General features: G+C 42.1%; 1 protein-coding gene across 1 annotated transcript in view; it reads right to left on the bottom strand.

Annotated features, from left to right (window-relative positions):
- The window catches only part of ADCY5 (adenylate cyclase 5), a 215,830-nt gene that overhangs the window by 61,721 nt on the left and 134,157 nt on the right, over positions 1 to 19,952 (bottom strand). The window contains exons 4-5 of the mRNA XM_082763626.1: positions 760 to 871; positions 422 to 549 (exon numbers count right to left, since the gene is read on the bottom strand). Of these exons, the coding sequence (XP_082619752.1) occupies positions 422 to 549; positions 760 to 871 (240 nt within the window). The remainder of the gene's footprint in view (positions 1 to 421; positions 550 to 759; positions 872 to 19,952) is intronic.

Genomic DNA, 19,952 nt, shown 5'->3' with positions numbered 1-19,952 from the left:
GGTGAAGGATTAGTTAAACTAGAGAAGACAGACCTCAGCAGAGGAATTGTCAGGTGAGTAAAAAGCTGGTTTGAAGACAGATAAGTGCAGAGTGATTGAAATTTAATGAAGTTATTATTAATCCTCTGATTTCACATTTCTGTAATTCACTGGAATCCTCCTTTGGGAATGAGACTTCTACTAACTACAGTAACCTTTGCCTTTCTCATCAGGAGACTGAGCTCTGATCTCCATGTGGCTATAATGGACTTAAGTGTCTGTCTTTCTACTGTGAAACCTTTATTGCATTCTGTTTTCTCATTCCAGCTGTTCTCTCTCTCCGCTGGCATCAGTCCCCTGGCTTGGCTACCTTACTACTTAAGTACAGAAGATCCAACTTGCTATTCGTTCTGAAATTCTCCATGGGGAATTTGGTACTTACGAGATGGCCTCTATCATATCCATTCCCATTTCAACACAGCAGTGTGCATGGTCAGCTCTTGCTTCTGGCAACCCAGACACGCAGTAATAGCAATCACCCAGGATCTTGATACGTAAACAGTGGTTCTCCTTTAAAAAAAAAAGAAAAAAAGAAAAAAAAAAAAAGAAAGAAAAAGAAAAAGTAATAATAAAGGAGAGAGAAATATTCAGCTTATATTCATGCTTGTAATAACTTGCCTTTTAGGGCAGTGAATATTTACAGAAATCCAGTGAACCAGCACAGTATGTCATTCTTGCAACAGGAAAAAAAATATATCAGAATTATAAAAGAAAACTTACAGCTGCTAGCTTATCAAATCTGGCAAAGAGCTCGTTCAGCGTCATGACCAGCTCCTGAGCAGTGCACTGGGAGGCCAGACTTGTGAAACCCTCTATGTCTGCAAAGAGGATGCTTGGGAAAAAAAGAGAAAAAAAAAATGAAAGTGTCATAAATTTGTTGCTGATATTTGTGTAAGATCTGGGGTAGAAGTCCAGGGACGGGGAGACGTGTGAAATAGGGGTGTCCCAGTCCTACAGGAGCAAGGAGATGAGCACCCCCAATACCACCTATGTTACAGTCTCTATTGCACACAAAGCCCTGAGGGACATGACCTCTTCCCCTACACAGTTTAGAAAGGGCCAGAAAACCCCACAATCCTCTCTTCCCTCCAACCTTGTGCCCAGAAACTGCATAGTACGTTGGGAGCTGGTGGTGGTGTGATAATGCTACTGATCATCATTAACAACCAGGCTCTCCTACAAAATGACCAGGTCAGCCTGGCCAGAAAGCCAACACTTACCATCTTTTTTCCCACATTCCTCAATCTCTCAGCTCAATAACATTGCTCTTTTCTCTGCTCTGCTGCATGAAAATCCTTCTGCCTGCTTCCTCCTCTGCCAAAGCTCAGCCAACAGATAAAAGTCCATCTCCAGTGAATACACTTAGCCTGCTTCCCACATCTTTTGCTCCTGCTTCTGTGGCTGGCTTTCATACTCACACCTGAGCCCCGGGGCTGGCAGCACCCTGCCCCATACCTTGTGTGGACACACACTCCTACAAAGTTCTCAATGAGCAAAGCCAGGCATGACAGCACTGCGTGCTGTTGGGGTGAAGGTTTGGGCACAGCAATGGCTGCCGTGTCCTGCCACAATTCACCACCATCCATAGGTGAGGACCAGTGAGCTTTTAATGCTCTTCATTCACTGGAGGAGGCAAACTGTGCTGATTTACTCTAATTTTAGTCCCTGAGATGCCTTACGCAAGCACACCCCTACAGGCTCAGGAGCTCCTCTTGGGTGGCTGTAGCCAGGCATCGCCCGGCTTTCTGCAGCCAACTGAGGAAACCTCTGCTACTGCAGGAGGGACACCGAATCGCCAGCATCAGCCCAGGAATGACCAGAAAAGCACTCTGAAAGCAGCATGGACTGATTTGAAAAATTATTTGTACTAGTAGTGATTCTTTGATTTCGATTAATCATTATTTAACTGTAAAACAATTCTGTCTCAGGGATAATTACAACACTGGAAACACTGATTTGTAATCAAACATAGTTATAAAGATACATTTGAAGCTGTTCAGTAAAATAAGCAGCAGATTATGTCTATGCAGATCTAAGATAAAATGTATATATGAACATGCATTGAAATAAATATAAAATTCGTAAGCTATATTTGTATATCTTTTTCTATTAGAACATTTTTCAAGTAGCTGATTTCTTCTTTGAAGTTGCATCAAGCTGCACTTGAATAGAAAAAGAAATAAAAGTGTAAATAACAAGCACTTTAAAATTGCCTCTTTGTAAAATAGAACTCTTAACATGTTCTAGGCAATTGCAGGGGCTATGTTTTCAGTGATAATTTCCTGCAACATCTTCAGACAAGAAGGAAAGACAACAAAAATATTTTCACAAGCATTTTTTGCAAAAATACTGAAACACTTTTCAATTCTGGCATGCTTTTCATATTTTTCTACATTTCAACTCCAATAAATCATCAACCAAACATATTGCATTAAATATTTCTTTGCTAGCCAGACTGAAGAGAAAATGTACAAGAAAAACACAAAAGAGGAATGCAAGGATGTCTGAATCAAAATATACTTTGCCATTTTTAAAAACACTTGACAAAATGCACACAAAATAAATCACCATCTCACATATTTACAAACAGAAGTAAACCTCCTAAAGAAATACACTTGAAACCTACTGAAATCTTAGAGATGTCTGCATTGCTCACTAAGCAACTTAAGTATGTTTTCATATGAAATGTAGAAATAGGAGATTTCTCCAGCTCTTGTGGCAGTAACAAAATGCATCTTGCTGAGGCTCTACATAATGCTTCTTTAACATGACTGCTAACTTTTTAAGAGCGGATTATGTGTCCGGCACAAAAGACACAACATACAAAATGCACAAAACCAATGCAAATTCATTTGTTCAGAGGGATGGGAGTTTGTTCCTGTTCCAGCATGGGGCAAATTGCAAATTCCTCACTTGTGGAGGCACCTTTCACTGCTACTATTATGCCAGATAAATGGATGAGACATTCCTAGAAGTTAAATTGCGGCAATATTTTCACCTAGGCAAATGGAGTAATCAGCAGAGACCTATGGAGCCAACCTACGCACAGATTTATGCCTTTTTCAAATTAAAATTACTTGATTACAACACTTTCTCAGACTTGCGACCCTCTGCAGGTGATCAGCAAATTGCTCTTTGTTCAAATTCAGCAGCTATCTCCTTTGGCTTGATCCTCAGCTTGCTCTTCCAAGGACAGCACGGTTGCAGCTCCTCATGCAGTTCTCTGGCCAAGTTTTGGAAAACTACAATTATAAGCAACTACAGAAGGGTTTATTACGAGGATAAAACCTGGAAAGGTTGTGTGATGGGACACAGAAACGCATCCTGAACACGAGCTGGTAGCAATATCTGGAAGTTAACATTTTCTGATGTCTCTGTTAGAAAGCCAATGTACTGCATGAGATGCTTCTCTGGGTGGGTGTTTTGTTTGAGGAAAGAGGGGCGTGTGAAATGATTTTAACAAAGCTAGTTTTATCATTTTGGAGAGGGAAGTCAAAAAAAAAGAAGTTTGGCTTATCTAAAGTAAAGAAACGAACTGGAAGTATGCTTCTAGTAAGCTTTAGATGCTTCTAGTCTCTTCACAGTCTTGAACATGGACATGACGCTTGGTAGTAAGGGGAAGAGCTTCATCTGCTACGTGCCTTTTGATGTTTATATGGAAACCTGCCTAGAATTGGTTGCATGTTAAGTAAGCCCTTCACATGACTCAGTTTTTGTGCTCTGTTGTTAACAAGAAGCATCTACCTGCACTGAACACAGTCCATCCCCTTCCCCTCTTCCATGACAGCTGGCGTATGCACCTCTTGCAGCACCTGAACCTATTTTTTATGGGTTTGAGACAGACTTCAGACCTGCCCTGCAAGCACATACCTAAGCCACCAAGCCAGCAGAAGATGCTGCCTGGGCTCTCATTGTCCTTCTTCTGGCACACAGGTTGCAGGGGACAGAGAATCTCATCAAGGGACCAAAAGTGAATTGGGAATGGAAGACAGGGAGGAAAGAGACACATTTGTGGCAGCAGACTGGAGAAAGAGCAGCAAACAGCCATCAGATAAAACAACCTTTTCAAACAGGAACCCAACCTGAAGTCTCTCTGTCCTCTGCTGTCAACAAAGAGCTCTGAAAGCCACCAAATCGCATTTTACTCCTCCTGCCTCATCTGTTCCTCGAGCACTCTCCTGCTAGCACTGTTCCAGCAGCTCCAGCAGCAGAGACAACAACTGGGTTTCTCGCTCCCAACCCTGTTAACAGCCCAGAAGGGAGGAATGGGGATCAGAGGTGCCATACTGTGCCACTTCTGTTCCTTTTGTTATTAACCCTGGTGACCCTTAAATTCACCCTCCTCCTTGCAAAATACCCAACAGCCAAGCAAAAACTAGAAACAAAATATTTCTCTTAAAACAGCCATCAGAGAACAGCACATGAACATCACCTTGTGTTTAGTAGGAGCTTTTCTTTAAAAAGCAGCCTACTAAATTTCCTTACACACTCAACGTGCAGTGAGGTTGCAGGAACATCTCCCAGTCTGACCAGTTTGTCTGGGAACCTTTCCCACACAGCTTCCCCCTACCCTCAGGTCCTTGCCCCCAGTTCACTTCAGCCTTTCAATTCAAGCTCCCCTTAGCAATGAGGAGATTTTATTAAAGGACACTGGTGATGGATGATTGTGCCAAAGGGCACAACTCAAGCCAACTATTTGTCAGTCTTCAGAGGGCAAGGCATTTCCTTGCTGGTGGGAGCGTAATGCCAGTAATCGGCCTTCCCCGTGCCAAAATTTGGGGTGAATGACAGTGGTCAACAAAAGGTCAAATGAAATGATTCTTACAGCTATAAAATATCATGAGATAAATGAGTGGTTTAGAAGGACTATTAAATGAAGCTGACTGGAAGGGACTGACCACACAATCTGCAGTTTGGGCTTCAGCAGCTATTATCAGCACAGAGTCCCGGTCCCTTCATCTGGAAGGCTATTGCTGTGTGGAAAAACCCATTTCGCAAGTAATTAAAATGTTGTAATGGCTTCAGAGCTCTTGATATATTTTCCACTTCATCGCTGACTTCAGAGTTACCATCTGATTTGGGTTTTGTCCAGCAGCAACCAGAGTATGACCTCAAAAAAGACCAAAAAATGACTTAGTTCTGGGAAGGCAGGACAAGAAAAGAGGAGTTAACATTCATTTTACAAGGTTTCTCAAAAATTATTTTTATTTAATTTAGGTCGAAAAGTACCACAAATTGTGTTATAGGGTAGAGGTGAATACTTTCCTAAGCTCCTATTTCAGCTCCTATTTCCATCAAGGACTGGCTCAAGACTTGATAGCTGTACAAGGCAAGCTGGGTTCTGTGCCTGTTGCCCTATATGGCTCCTGGCTGCTGGAGAGGGAAGATGAAAAGGAGCTCCAGCAGCTTCCAGATCCTGCCATCCTCCCCTCTGCACAGAGGCCAGCCTGCTGCCTGCCTGCCCTTGATGTCTGTGCCAGGTCCATCCCCCTGCCTCTTCTACCACTGTAGAGCATTTAAAACCAGCTCCTGTAACTCAGGTAATCCTTGCTGTGACTGCATTGCAAACAGACCCTGAGGCAGAAGCACTGCAGCATCTTACGGATGGCAAAGGAGAAGGTTCTTTGCAAGAGCACGGTAAGGGGACAGATCTTGCCACAAAGCAAAGAACCTAAGGAGTAGGAAGAGCTAGGCAAAAAGTGGGAAGCAGGAAACCCACGTGAAATTTTTGAAAATCACAAACACCTACAGAGAGTGATTTTGAAGTGCAGCCTTAGATATCTGAAGCTAGTAGAGTTATCAGAGGAGGGACACAATGCAGCCAGGTTTCCCTGCAAAGGCAGGATTGTTCAAAATGCTAAATTAAATCATCAGTGCTTTTAATGCAAAAACACAAAAACCAGTCGTGTTCTATTTCAAGACATGTGCGTGCCATGCACGCCAGCCACAACATAAATCAAGCAAGGCAAGAAACACAAACCCTATCACCATCACAACGGTAATGCCAGTCATGAATATAAACACCATGTGTTACTGGAAACTGAACACCACAGGCACTGCATGGGAAACAACAAAACCCCAGACTCGGTGAGCTTTAATGACACAAAAACAGCAAAGTGCATCCGACTGCATGTGAATCGAAGCCATGGTATTTTACTGCAATGAATGGTACCTAAAAAGAAAAGGAGAAGTTAATGTACCATAACAAAATAATCATCACTCACTAAGTAGAAGCTCGCTAATTTGCATTCATGTGCAAAGGTGTAACAAGAGAAAGTCATTTGCTGTACACCCAGCATGTCCACGTCTGTGAATTCACCAGGCTAACTGGTTAGGATGGTGTCTCAAAAATGCTGCTGTTATTCTACACCACCACCCACTGCTATTGGTGTTGCATGTTATTAAGTGATACTACAAACAAGGAAGGGAAAAAGAGGGATGTATTGAGGTAAAGATGACAAAACTCTTTGCAGAAGGCTGGGTAAGCTCCCTAATACCAAACTTTGCATTGATTCACAGAATGGCCAAGGTGGGAAGGGACCTCTGGGCATCATTTGGTCCAATCCTCTGCTCAAGCAAGGCCATCTACAGCCAGTTGCCCAGGACCACATGCAGACAGCTTTTGAGTATCTCTTGAGCAGTTTGCTGAGTTTTTTTGTACTTGGACATTTATTTGAACCAGCTCTTGGCCATCAGTGAAAGCCCAAAAGCTGTTCTGCATAGTAATAAATTCTTCTAGAAGTTCTCAGAGTAGACCTGGCAACATGATTCACCAAGTCTTCTCTTTCCTTGCTATAGCCCCATGGGGAAGGGATGACATGGAGGTGCTCTGTGTGCTCTTTTCAATGCACACGTCCTATGCACACAAAGGATTTCACCTTCTGGAAAGTGAGAACATCTCATTACACTCTTTTCCTCAAGGATCTAACAGCAGCAACAACAAAAGGACAAACCAAACCAAACCAAACCGAGGATGAGCCTGCAGCATCAGACGCAGGACACAGTACAGAATGACCCCAGTTGGGCAGCATGTCTAGGTACAGCAACACAAGCCTCATTGAGGGCAGCACAGCCCACGTAAGGAGGGCGAAGTGGCCCACACAGATCGCTGTGATGATGAACAGCCCAGTGACTGGTCCAGCAAAGGCTGCTTGCTACCTCCAGATTTACTCATGTCTCAACAGCACGTCAGCCTTGCTCTCTGGGGATGTCTACGCGACAGGGTAAGGTCTTACCCTCAGCAATACCAAAAACATTCTCCAGAACAGCAGGACATCAGACAGAACAGAAGTTAAAATATCCCCCTTTCTTACAGTCATGGAAAAAACAACAACAAAGAACCAACACAACAAGAGTAAAAGGATAAACTCTCTTTCCTAAACTTCTATGGTCATTTTGCAGAAGATTCATTTACTGTTGGGAATCACTTCTGGTATCTGAGCTGTAGCACTTCTGTGACACATCAGCTGGCACGGCTCCCCCGTGGGAAGCAGGACTCGGCCACGTACCATGACTGTGCTCTGTTTTGGGACCAGCCGTGCTGGCTCCCACTTGCTCAAGAGGGTGAGAAGGCACGTACATACACAAACGCTGTGATAAGCAAAGCAATGCTTGAGAGAAAGAGAAAATAAAGTAACCAGAAAGAAATGTACACAAAAACCCTACAAAAACAAGAGCCCAGAAAACTGTGGGCCTTTTTACCATTTTCTTAAGAGTCAAAGGCAGAAAGCCCCTGTCGCTCTTCCAAAGCAGCCACAAATGCAAACCAAAACCACATTTCATACTCAAGAAGTTCACTCTGCAAGGCCATACCGACTGAAGCTGGTGACACAAAGAACCAGCATAAAAGCAGGAGACCAGATGGCTCTGGAGACATCAGTGGTAATGTGCGGGCTGCCATCCGCAGAGCCACTGTGGATGATCAAGGCTGATTTGCAAAGATACCAACTCCAGAACCCTCCATTTACTTGATTTTCCAATGTTTGCTCTCAGATGAGTGTTACTGAGTGGAGGTTAGAGCTGCCTGGGGGACACAGATGGGAGATGGATACAACCGGCACAAACTCCCAGCATTTGTGGTTTTTGTGCTGTCTGCTTTAGCAGTGTGCTCCTGGGAACACCAGGCTGAGAGCGTCCAGCCCTCCTCATGCTCCCAAGAGCTGCTGAGAAAAACAGCACGGCATTTTGCACCATGGTCAGTGCTCCTCAGCTCGACACCTGTAGTCTGCCCTTCGCTGCCAGTGCAGGAAATAAGATTCTGAGATCACCAAGCAGAAGGGGAAGACTGCACCAGTCACACAGGAAAAAGTTTTTCCATGACCTTCATAGGTTTGCAGTTTACAAGCATGAGCAGCAACCCCAATTATCAGAAATTACTTATAGCTAAGCAGCTTCAGTACTCATTTTTAATTTTAAACATGAAAAACTTGCCATCCTCTCCCTCTAAACATCTTGAGTTAAAAGATTTTCCTATTTCAGCAGGCTATATTTAACCAGATTGATTCTTCACTAGGAACAGGAGCAATAAATAGCCTTTTGGGAAGAAAAACTATTTGGGAAAGGCAAAACAAATAAAGATATGCAGTGGCTACCTGCCAAACTATAGGTGGAGCACATTATAGATATCTTTGAGATGAGTGGAAGTAATCTTATTACTCCATCATCACAAGCCAAATTACATGCTGCTGTCTGCTGAATAGAGAAAAGAAAATCCAAGCAGCCTAAATAAGATTTGGGGTTGTTAAAGAGGGACTTCAGCCCTTTTTCAAGTGTCTGAGAAGGGACCAATGGAAATGAGAAATGTATGTCCAATCACTGAGGTCAGGGAAAAAAACACGAAAATGAGAAGGATGCCAAATCCATTCCATCTCTGAGGAAGCTTAGGAAGGGAAAGTCTAAGGACACACTTGGTGCAAAAGAGTCTTATCTACTGTAGAGCTGAATAAATAACCATGATGATAGCAGGGTATGCTAGAGCCAATTCAGACCTGGCTAACTCTGACCACACCTCTTTGGCTCCGAGTAAGCCCAGACTCACCCAGGCCTTCCTGACCAGTGTAAACCAGCCGGAAGGTCTGCCCAAACTGGAGCTGGATCCAACCCACACCAAAATAAATCTCAGATTCATTTGTCTCACAAGTCAGCCTGAAGTTCAGAACTGCATATAAAGCAAAAAGGAGAAGTCATGCTATTTTCTGTTTTTCAAACTCGAGGCATGCTTTGTGCTGTGAGCTTTTTCAGAATCTCTTTTCTGGCCTTAGAGCAATTCTTGATGTCAAAATCCTACCAAAAACCAACAAGAAGGAAGTCAGAACTAAGAGAGTACAGCAAGAAGGGACTATCCATTACCACCACATCTGTAGGAATCTGACGCTGTTCTTGCCTGCCCTCCTTCGAGAGGACTGCTTGCAAGAGTGACCAATGCTATAGAAGCACTGCAACAGGAAAAAGAAAAAACTCAGAACTTAAATATTAAATAAAGCACACTCTGTTGCATAGAGGCTGTGTGCCAGCAATCAGTGAGTCAGTTGTCAGAGAAGGCAACAGAGTATTAAGTTCTGGCATGGACAGCTAACAGTTTCACATGTGTATCATGAAATACTGGGTCAGGCATAAGAGACAGAGATGGAGTTAAGTTGTACTTCATCAAGTTTGTGGTGCTTTCTGTTATATATTACTTGGTTCTTTGTCTTTGCTTTTGAAAGAATGAGCTCTTCATACCTGGTCAGATCGCATTCTGTTTTTCCCTGTAATCATGGATACTGAAATAATGATACTTCTGCACTCCCTACCCAAAAAGCTGCAGGAATTCTGCATGCAGTGGTCATTTGAACATAACCTCACTTCTTCACTGCCTCCACTAACTTCCCCAGTGTCCTGTCCCTTGATGATTTATTTATTCTGCCAGGTCTGTAAGTTGGGGTCTCTTCCACTTTTTCCTCTGAAAAGCGATGACATAATGAAAACACTGCACTAAAATACATGCCATAACTTACATCAACAAGGAGCAACTCTGCCTTTCCTACAGCAATCTGTTTTTTTTTTTTTTTTTCCAAAGACACAGGCTAGGTACAAAAATACTCAGACTGTTTCACAGATAAGCTGAAAACAGACAAGCAATGCAATTTTCTGTACAGGCAATTACCATTCGTGTTTGGGAGCTTACCAGGTTGATAACACTGAAGTAGCCATTTGTTGGGAGAACTGATTGCTGGAGACAAGGAACATGAATCTTACCACTTTTTTCTGGAACAGCCAACATGAGCTGACTTGCTGCCTCCTCATTTTTATATTTAAAAATGTAATCGAGTATTTGTGTTTTTTAAATGACATCAGTAAGGCTGTAAACAGAAACCCAAGTTATACAGAGAAACTTGACCATGAATGCTTCCTAACGGCCACTTTTCTAAGAAACTTTTAAAGGAGAAGAACTTTTAAATTAAGACTTAATTCTTTGTTAGGGGTTCTGAAAGGTAAAATGGCTGACCAAAGAAAATGGTTCAGCTCATTAATTGAGAGATCATCTTGTTCTTAATTAATAAACAAAACTGATAATAAATCTAATAATATAACACATGGTATGTTCAGTGAGAAGGGGGATTGGCTGTAATTTCAGAATTAAATGAAAAGGAAAAATCCCTGCAGGAAATTGAACCTGTTATCTGGTTATTGTGCACTATATTAATATTTCTTATCTGATAAGAACCAGTAATGAATAGATATGCTCAAGTCATGAGTAAACTTCTCCCAACTTTATGGGGGCTACAATCAAGGTGTTTTTTTCTTTTCTTTTCTTTTTCCTCTTCTTTTTAATAGTGTGATATTAGTCTACTATCACATCGCAACAGATCAATGACACTTGAGCAGACATATACCTGCATTTCCTTCTGGTGACACAGAAGACTCCAGCTGCCATGGAGAAGCAATGTAAATATAATGAAATTCTGTACAATCAATAAGAGCAGTAAAAAAACCTTCCTCTTCCGAGTCAGCATAGGTGAGCTCACTAAGTTGCATATTTCTATGCAAAGATCATCCTTGAACATGGAATATTAAACTTCATGCACCTCTTCATTCCCTAATCGACCTTGTATTCCAAATACTTCGCATATAGATGTTATTTTTTACCTATTAATTAGTCTTAAATCTACATTACGGCCTTTAGATTACATATGCAAAAAACAAACAAACAAACAAAAACAAAAAAAACCACCACCATTTACAGCAGCTTTGTTTCTTTATGCTGGTCAAGATACAAGCTATCAAGACATCTTGAGTCTCATCTTTGACTGCCTGTCATTTGACTTTGTGGCCACGTATCTGCCGATTTCTTTCTCTATAAAATAAAATGGACCACTGTATTCTGGGCTTCATAAGCGTATGAAGTCTTCAAACAAACCAGCATTAGGTAATGGCTAAAATGAGGAAATAATGAAAAAAAATATTGCTTTTTACAAATATAAATGAGAAAATAGACAAAAGAGATTGACTCCCACTCCAGTTGGTGTAAAACCCAAATAAACAGACCACGTCTCACAAAATGTGACATATTACAGCCTGCAGCAATGTAGGCACTAAATGTGCATGTGTGTATCAAGCCTCAAAGGCACTTAGGAGGAAGAGTATGCAGACACAGAAAACAAATGTGGGTCCATGAGCACAGTGTGCAAGCACCCCACAAATCTTTCCACTCTGTTACCAGCACTACGAAAGCAACGCCACACAATTTCACCCAAACAGCAGCAGGGTATAAAAAGAAGATGGATAAAGGGGGTCAATCACATAGGAACTCTGTGGCAAAGCAGGAATGTGAATCCTGACCTCGTGAATCCCAAGAACTTCTGCACAAAGCCTTCCCCCTGAGATGCTGCAGCAGGCAGCACGGTGAGGCCGGGCTGCCCACTGCTTGTGGATGTCTTTTTAACTTTCAGCTGAATCTCCCTTGATTTTTGCAATCAGTGGTTTCTTCTCATAATGAAGCAGGCATGTAATTTTAACTTGATTTCAGAGAATTACTGTAATTGCCATCACTGGAATAATAGATCTGCATATAAAGAAATGGCTTTTCTCTTGCATTTTCCATTGGAAAATTTCATTTCTGTGTTAATGCATTAAGATATTTCACTAAGTCATTTGCTTCCTACTCTCGGTATTCACAAAATATCATCTTCAAATGAAGTTCCTGTAAACAGTTATTAGTTTACCACTGAACTAATACCAATAAAATCAATAGAGTCTGACCAGATCTTTTCCATAGCATAGGAAGTCACCCTGGGGACCACTTAAAAATATTCATGGCAATGTATGTCAGACTGTAAAAATAAGAGCAAAGTCACTGGTCTGGTTCTTTCTACACCTATGTTAAACCAGTTTAGCTTATTTCTGCATATTTTCTAAGCCTTTAGAGTAGGAACAATTTCGGCTGGAAGATTAAAGAACAAAAAATGAAATAAAGTGGCAGGCATTTGAAAGGATCTGTCCAGTTCACAACAGCAGCTCTCACAACCTCAAACTGCTTCTATATGTTAATCTGTTATATATACCATAAAACTAAACACCACTGCATGTTAGGAGTGAAACAGGAGACACAGCTTGCTGGTGGCTGATGCTAGGATGGCCGTTCTCCGTGCTGCAATGAATGGCATTTGGAGGACCTGTGCCTGTCTGCAAGCCAGCGCAGCTGGCACCAAAATTGTGGCTAATAAGGTGCAGGACAAGCAGGTTGGGGCTTCCTCTGCAGGGAATTTGGGGAAGCCAGAGCTAAATAGATGTGCAGAGCAGGAAGAAGTTTGAACAAGCTGCCTTATGCGGTGCGCTGAATGGTGCGTGCAGGTCTTCAGCCAGCGTGCCTTACCCATGCTTGCGATGTGCTGTGCAGTGTATCTGCTAGTCAGCAGGGCAACACGGCCGCTGTCACCAGCACAGATGCATTCAGGTTCCCAAACAGATGCCTCAGATTAGCATAATTTGCCCTTCCAGTTAGGAGTAGCCATGACAGTAGGGAAGTGTTTCTAAAACAACGCGACTGTGCCCTCCCACGGGGTCTGCGCCAGCGAGGGGGGCACGCGTCTCCAGCCTAAGCCGGAGCCACGGGAGGGGAGCAGAAGGAAACACAAACTGAAGATGTCTGAACACACTGGAATTTGCAAGATGCACACTAAGGCAAATAGCAGCTGTGGTATTTGATGTTTGTGTAGCTGTTTTTAATGCTCCTATAGTTCAGATATCAAGAGATGATTCTCTATTCTTAAGTACCAAGCCACTCTCCGGAAGCCTGAAAATGCTTAGCACAGCTCCTCTATTTCTTATATACCACAATAAACAAACTTGCAAAGGAGCTGGATTCTAAAAGCCAGTGCAAAGAAAGAAAGAAAGGCGAAGGAAAAAAAAAAAGCAACAGCCCACACAGCATCAAATGCTGGTAGGCTCAGTGCTAAACAGCAGATGATTCTTACTGAATAACTGCCCTAGATTTTGCAAACAATACAGGGGACAAAAATAGAAACCCATTTACATATTGCTGTTAATAACTTTATTTATAGTGTCACGGCTAGAGCACAATAACTGCAGCCATGGCTTAACTTGAAAGCCATTCACTGTGGCTGTCAGACAGAGACTGTTTTCCCAGTCCTTATGCAACTGAAAAAAAATCCTGCTGACAACAGCCGGTCAGCAGAGTCCTCACAAACAGAATGGACAAAAGTTAACAGTGGTCAAACGCAAAAGCAAATCATCCCCAGGATCACACTGGCCTCTGCCCCTCCTGCTTGCTTCGCACACTCTGTGGTTAATCAAGGACCAGGGAGGCTGCAAAACCCAGCGGATAAATTTTCACTTCAGTCTGAGCCTCATGCTAGCATTTTACAGGCATAGTTGACTGCTTTACTGCTTTCTTTTTTCTTTTTTTTTTTTTCTTTTTTTTTTTTTTGACTGAGAAATACAGACAGGCTCAGGCTAACTCAGCAGCTACAGCAGAAAAGGATGTGTCCCGCATTTAGGAACATCCCTACCACATCCGCGCTGCCTGCTAGATGACTCTTGCCAAATCTTTGCTGGGAACCCATCTTGCAGCCAGCTACAACTCCCCAGCACACCAGCACATCTTTAAGGAACAGGAGCACACACAGTGACTTGCAGCCTGTGTTCTTTAATATTCTGCAAAAGCCTGCTATATATAAATAAATGGAGAGAGAAGGCAAGCGACAACCTGTCTGTTAAGACCCCCCTGCATGACAGGAGTGAGCAAATACAGGTCTGATTTTCTCTCTGCCTGAATCTAGCCTGAACTGGACAACGGGCTATATTGGATAAGAAACAAGGTTGCCCTCAGGACCTTGTGTTGCAGCTGCTCATTATGTATAAAATACTTGGAATAATTAGAGGCAGAGGCAGGCAGCACCACGCTCTGCCCTGCTGATTACCGTGCTCCCTGTGACACGGGACAGTGGGATTCAAGACGCTGCTTCAGGGTTTCATTCTTTTGTATTAAAAAAAGAGAATTCACAAAAGAAAATGAGGACTCCCCGTTTGGTTAGCACTTCTAGAAGATGTGGCCTCAGATGCCCTCTTGCACATGGGGACACAGAGCCTAGATACCAAGCACAGGCGTGTGGGTCGAGCCTCAGCGCTCCCAGATGAGGAGGGGATGCCTCATCCCTTGTGTCTCTTCAGGCCCTCACTACTTCAGTGTTTTACTTTCTGTCACCCCGAATATCAACTGAATTCATTAATTTCTCTGGGTTTCCACCTCGTGATTTAGCGCTGAGTCCCTCTGCAGCCACAGCATTGCGAGCGGCTCCCAGCACAGAGCGCGAGTGTTTGCGCGCGCTCCCCGCTTGCAGCCTCTGCGCTGCCCCTCTGCAGCCTGGCCAGAGCAGAGCCCTCGTGGGCTGCTCATTAGGATGCTTCTGTAACAGGAGCCAGGAACGGCTGAGCTCTCATCAGCCTCTCCACCAAGTCAAATTAAACGAAGCAGCTGCCCGCAGCCTGCCCCATGGGGCTGAGTGGTAGCAGTGGACATTCACACAGGAGATTGTGTGTGGAAGGCCCTACAAAATGCAAGGAGGTGCTTCCCAGCAGCGCACGTTATCCAGTGAGATGGCTTACAGTTTGTCCAGTTATTAGTAGTACAAGAAATTCTGGGTCTCATATTTATAATAGAAAAATAAAAAGCTGCGGGACAAGACAGATTGATAGAATACAGCTTTTATGATCTTCCACTAGAAATGATCCTTAAATCTGCACAGAAAATAACCTAAAAAGACATGAAAGAACGCATAAAAAATCATTTAAATAAACCAGGGAACGGATAGGTGTAAGTGAAGAACAGTGATCTAATAAATGCTAATGAAGTTGGTGTTATCTGGTGTTACTCTGTATTACAGAAGCGCAGCCCTGCATGATTCTCAGCAGAGATGACATTTCACAATGGGTGAGCAAATGCTGTCACCCTCCTGTGCTGTTCTCAGAATCCCAGGTCCCCCCAGAATCTCTCATTTCATCCTTAAACCCAACTTTGGTTTTGTACTGTTTGCCAACACTATTTTTCCTTTTATTTTATTTTTTTTTTCAGTTGTTTTTAAGCTTTGGGAGTATACACCATTTTCAGTTTATTCCTTCCATCATTACGCACTTCCAAGGAAAAGGAGCTCAGCAGGAAAGTCGCAGCTGCAATTTCAGGCTTTGTGGGCTTTGCAAGAGATTTGTAATCGCTTCTGATTTCCGTAACAAAATTTTATTCAGTTTGCAGCTGTAAATGACAAAGAGCACTGGATCTTCAAAACAGATTTTCACTTACCGTTTATGTTTTATGATATAGCTTTGTCCTATATCAGACCTGTCATCCTATACTGAGACCTGCAGGCTGCTGCTCTGAAAAAGGCAAGACTCTAAAGAGAGAAAGGCACAGAAAATGTAGTTCCTTTCTCCTTTTTAATTAAAACAAAGTAGAACTATTAACTCCAAAGGCCTCTTTTTCTCTTTCCTGGAAAGAAAACAAATCTTACAAAGGAGCTTACAGTAGTTTTGAATATAATCCAGAACAAAAGGCTCCAAATGAAACAGAATAATTATACTTTTATGGATCACCATTTGGCTCCTGTTGTGGCCTGATCTGTAACTTGAATTGCTCCAGTTCCCCTGAGCAGAAGCCAACATTTTGTTTGCTTTGTTCTACAAGTTGATTCTTATTAGCTCATTCTTTGCAAACAACCCCTGCAGAAAGCAGCAGCACATTGGTGTGCATGTTTGCAGGGCCGGAGGCTCTCCACCAGAACCACTATGGCACATAACCGTCCACTATCTAAAACAGTATGTGGCTTTTTTCCATTTTCTCATCACCTTTTCTCCAGCCATTGCTAACAATTGCTAAATTTGCTCCTTGCTTTCCAAGTTTTTTTGGTCTTTCCTGTCATTTTTGCCTACTACACAAATATCCCACAAGCTCCGTGACATATGTCTCTCAGCTCCTTCACATCCCAGAATGTCACAGTGCCTCTCTCCAGCCTGCTACTGCATTCAGCACAGATGTATGGGGCTGCCAGGCCTCGGAGATAACTGAAATTAAGTGCTTGTCAGAAGAACGAGGGTTGTCCTAGTAACATCCTATTAGCAACACATTCCCCACAATGAGTGTGAAATAGTGCCGATGTGTTTATCAGACTCTGCAAAGAATTCTTGTTAAAGCTAAAAAAAAAGCACCCAAAACAACAACCAAAAACGAAAAAAAAAAAAAACACACAACAACAAATAAACAAGTGAACTGTCTTCGTTGGTGGATCAACAAACTCTATCTCATTTCTAACAAAAAATCCCAGCTGCCTCACACATTCAGCCTTCCTCTTCATTTGGGAGGGCAAGTTGTGCTTTCAGCAGCTGAAGGGGACAAACAGAGATTTATGGATGAACTTACAGCCGAACAAATATGTGGTCATCCGGCCTTCTGCATCACCAGCCATCTACTGGGGTGGTTTCTGCCAGAGGAGGCTGGGAGACAATATTTTGCTGATAGTCACACAGATTGAAGCAGAACAGGATGGAGCACCCAACGCAAGGAGTCGTTGCACCTTGTCTTGGGGGCCAGCTCTGTAGACCTGGAGTTGAGGGAGCTAATTTCAAACCCTGAGTATCCTCATATATATTTAAGGGATTCATTTAGGACTAGCAACATCCTTAGATTTTTTCAGTGCCTTTGAGAGACTCAGACACATGCCAAATGTACAGCAACAGCAGACAAAGATTCCTGCTGGCTAAGTATTGGGGAAGAAAACACACACATTCCTGTACATGTATTTTGCTGACTTAAAAAAAAAAAAAAATCATCGATCAAGCAGAGCTAATACAGGCATTTCTTTGTGGTTTATGAAAATTATTTGCAAACTTTCAGTTCCTCACAACACACTTGCTCTTGCAAATCCTTCATTATCGTACCACTTAAAACTTTGTGCAGCTTTCAGTGTCTTTGTAACAGAAACACAAGTGGACACAGAAAAATCTTCAATTTCTAAAAAAAATCACCTCCATCATTCCACGAAGCCAATGCCCTGCCAGTAGTGTCCATGGTGTGAAATTCAAAAAAGACTCTGGTCTTTTTTCTCCTTTGCTGTTCTGTGCAGTCCTCAGGCTGCTTCTTTTTTCTGTTTAGCTATCTATGTGAAGTGACCTTCTCTTAGCCTGGTCTCTTATAGAAACACCATTTAAGGAATCATGCGGTCTACACAGTCAGTACCAGCCTGTTCCTAATTTTTTAACCCCTAAGTTTCAAGCAATAATAATAGAAAGTTTAAAAAATACACTCTGATTTTCAGTGAGTGGAGGACAGACTCAAGTTAGCAATGCGCTAACTTGAATCACAGGATACCAGACCTCTCAAGAGCTCTTCACCACTAATTGGTTTCAGCTTTTGGCTCTTCATTATTTATCCAGTGTAAAAATGATATATACACCAGTAAAAACAGATGCATGCATTAGCAACAATTGTTGAGGGGTATAAATATAGTAGCAGACAAGAGAAGTTAACCCATCCCCATCGAACACTGTGTTTCTCATTTTCAGCTTCTGTAAAAGGAGTGCTTCAAATAGTTTTGCAAAGTTCAGTGCATTACAGAATAAAGAAGTTTAACTGATTTTTGCTTTTCAATCATTATAGTTTAAGGAGGAAGCAAAAAGGTAGGATGATTTTTACAAGAACCTCTTCAAATGTTATATAAACTCAATGTTCTTAAAACCACTTTGCATGTTAACTACATGACAGAGTAGGTGATTAAGTAAAAGTTAACAAAGTCTTTATAACCAAGCCTCTATAAAAGCAAAGTTTTGGTCAGAGATGACTTATGTTTTTGTTGCCTTTTTTTTTTCCCCTCAAGGTTACTTCAGAACAGAGAAGAGTGGAGGTGGATTAGCTTAATAAACATATATATATATGTTTACTATACATTCAATGCATTTGTTTTTACTATCAGGGCAATCAGCAGTGAAACTTGCATTTAAAAAAAAAAAGTAATTTGTTTCTAGTACTACTGAAGAAAAAAGAGAATTCAAATAACCTTGATGAGCTAAACTATTACTCTGTAAACTTCTGCAGGCACATTCATTATTCTCTCCAAATTACTATTCACAGTATTTCATCATTAAAACATCTAACACTCTTCAATCCATCACCCTGTGAACTTCACAGACCCTTGTGTACACTCAGAATAGCAGGGTGTGAATTATACATCACAGGCTCTTCCTAATTGCTGCTGGCTTGCTGGTGGCTGCAGATCTGCAGTCACCTGGCACGCTGCACTTTTGGGATGTTGTCTTTATTACAACACATGTGTTTAAGTAATGCATCCAGCGGGGTGCCCTGCAACCAGTTATTTATCTGTTTTGTTCTTTGGAGGGTACAAGACTCTCATGCCCCTCTAGGCACCAGGGGTTCCCAGCAGGGACCAAGATCACAGTGTATTCCCAGTTCAGAAAGACAGACCTGCAGACAACCAGATGAATGCTTAAGCAAGTTGTCACGTATTTGTTCTTCTTAAAGGCTGCTGTGCACATACACAAAGAGGCAGATTCAATAAAATATATAAACCTGCACTATTCTATAGCTGAGAAGTTTTCAGGAGTAAAACATCAACACACATATTGAAAAGAGGGAGTGATATTTGGATGAAATGCCTCCCTGAATATTAATGTCTAATATTAACATTTAGTGGTAAGTGCAAAGCAGTTCACCAACACCCATGGGTGAAAGGGACTTTGACATTTCCTAAAAACTAGTGCTATCTTATAAAAAAAAAAAATCATTAAACTTTCTGGAAAATTAAAAAGCTAAGATTCACACCAGGCAGACACAGGTGAAGTACCCAAGAGCTGGCTCTTGACAGAGAAACAGAAGAGTTCCTGAAAAAGTAAAACTCACTGCTGTCACTTGGGAAAAGGCGTGGGAAGGCTGATCACTTCCCTCCTACTCACTTTTCTCAGCCTACAGCCTGAACCAGAACTAATGGCAATTAAATGAGGAGGACACCTGAACCCACACAAAACCCACACAGTTTCCCCCCACCTACCTCCAAAAATAACTTGCTGCTACATGTGGGCATAGGCCTCAAACGAAGAAAAACAGCAAAAGTTCTTGCTAGGACTTGATGCTGGGAACCAACCAAGCAAGTAACCCGCAAAAGCATTTCATAAGGAAATGGAAGCTCAGTGACTGGCAGGGAGCGCATGGATGAAATCTGATTTTAGGCTTCTTCCCATTTAATGCTGATCTCCTCATCTCCAGACATAAACCATATATTTCATTCTCCCAATTGGGAGGAGAAGATGAGGAAGGAAATTAATTATATAGCAAATATATAAGAATTATTGGTGCTGTCCTTCCCTGGCAACAAGACTTTGCATAGAAATTAAAGCTTTGGCTGAAGCAAGGC

This window comes from Aythya marila (assembly GCF_965140915.1).
Source record: "Aythya marila genome assembly, chromosome: 6".
Taxonomy (NCBI): domain Eukaryota; kingdom Metazoa; phylum Chordata; class Aves; order Anseriformes; family Anatidae; genus Aythya; species Aythya marila.
The sequence above is the reverse complement of the archived record's forward strand: the minus strand, read 5'-3'. Positions and strand labels throughout refer to the sequence as shown.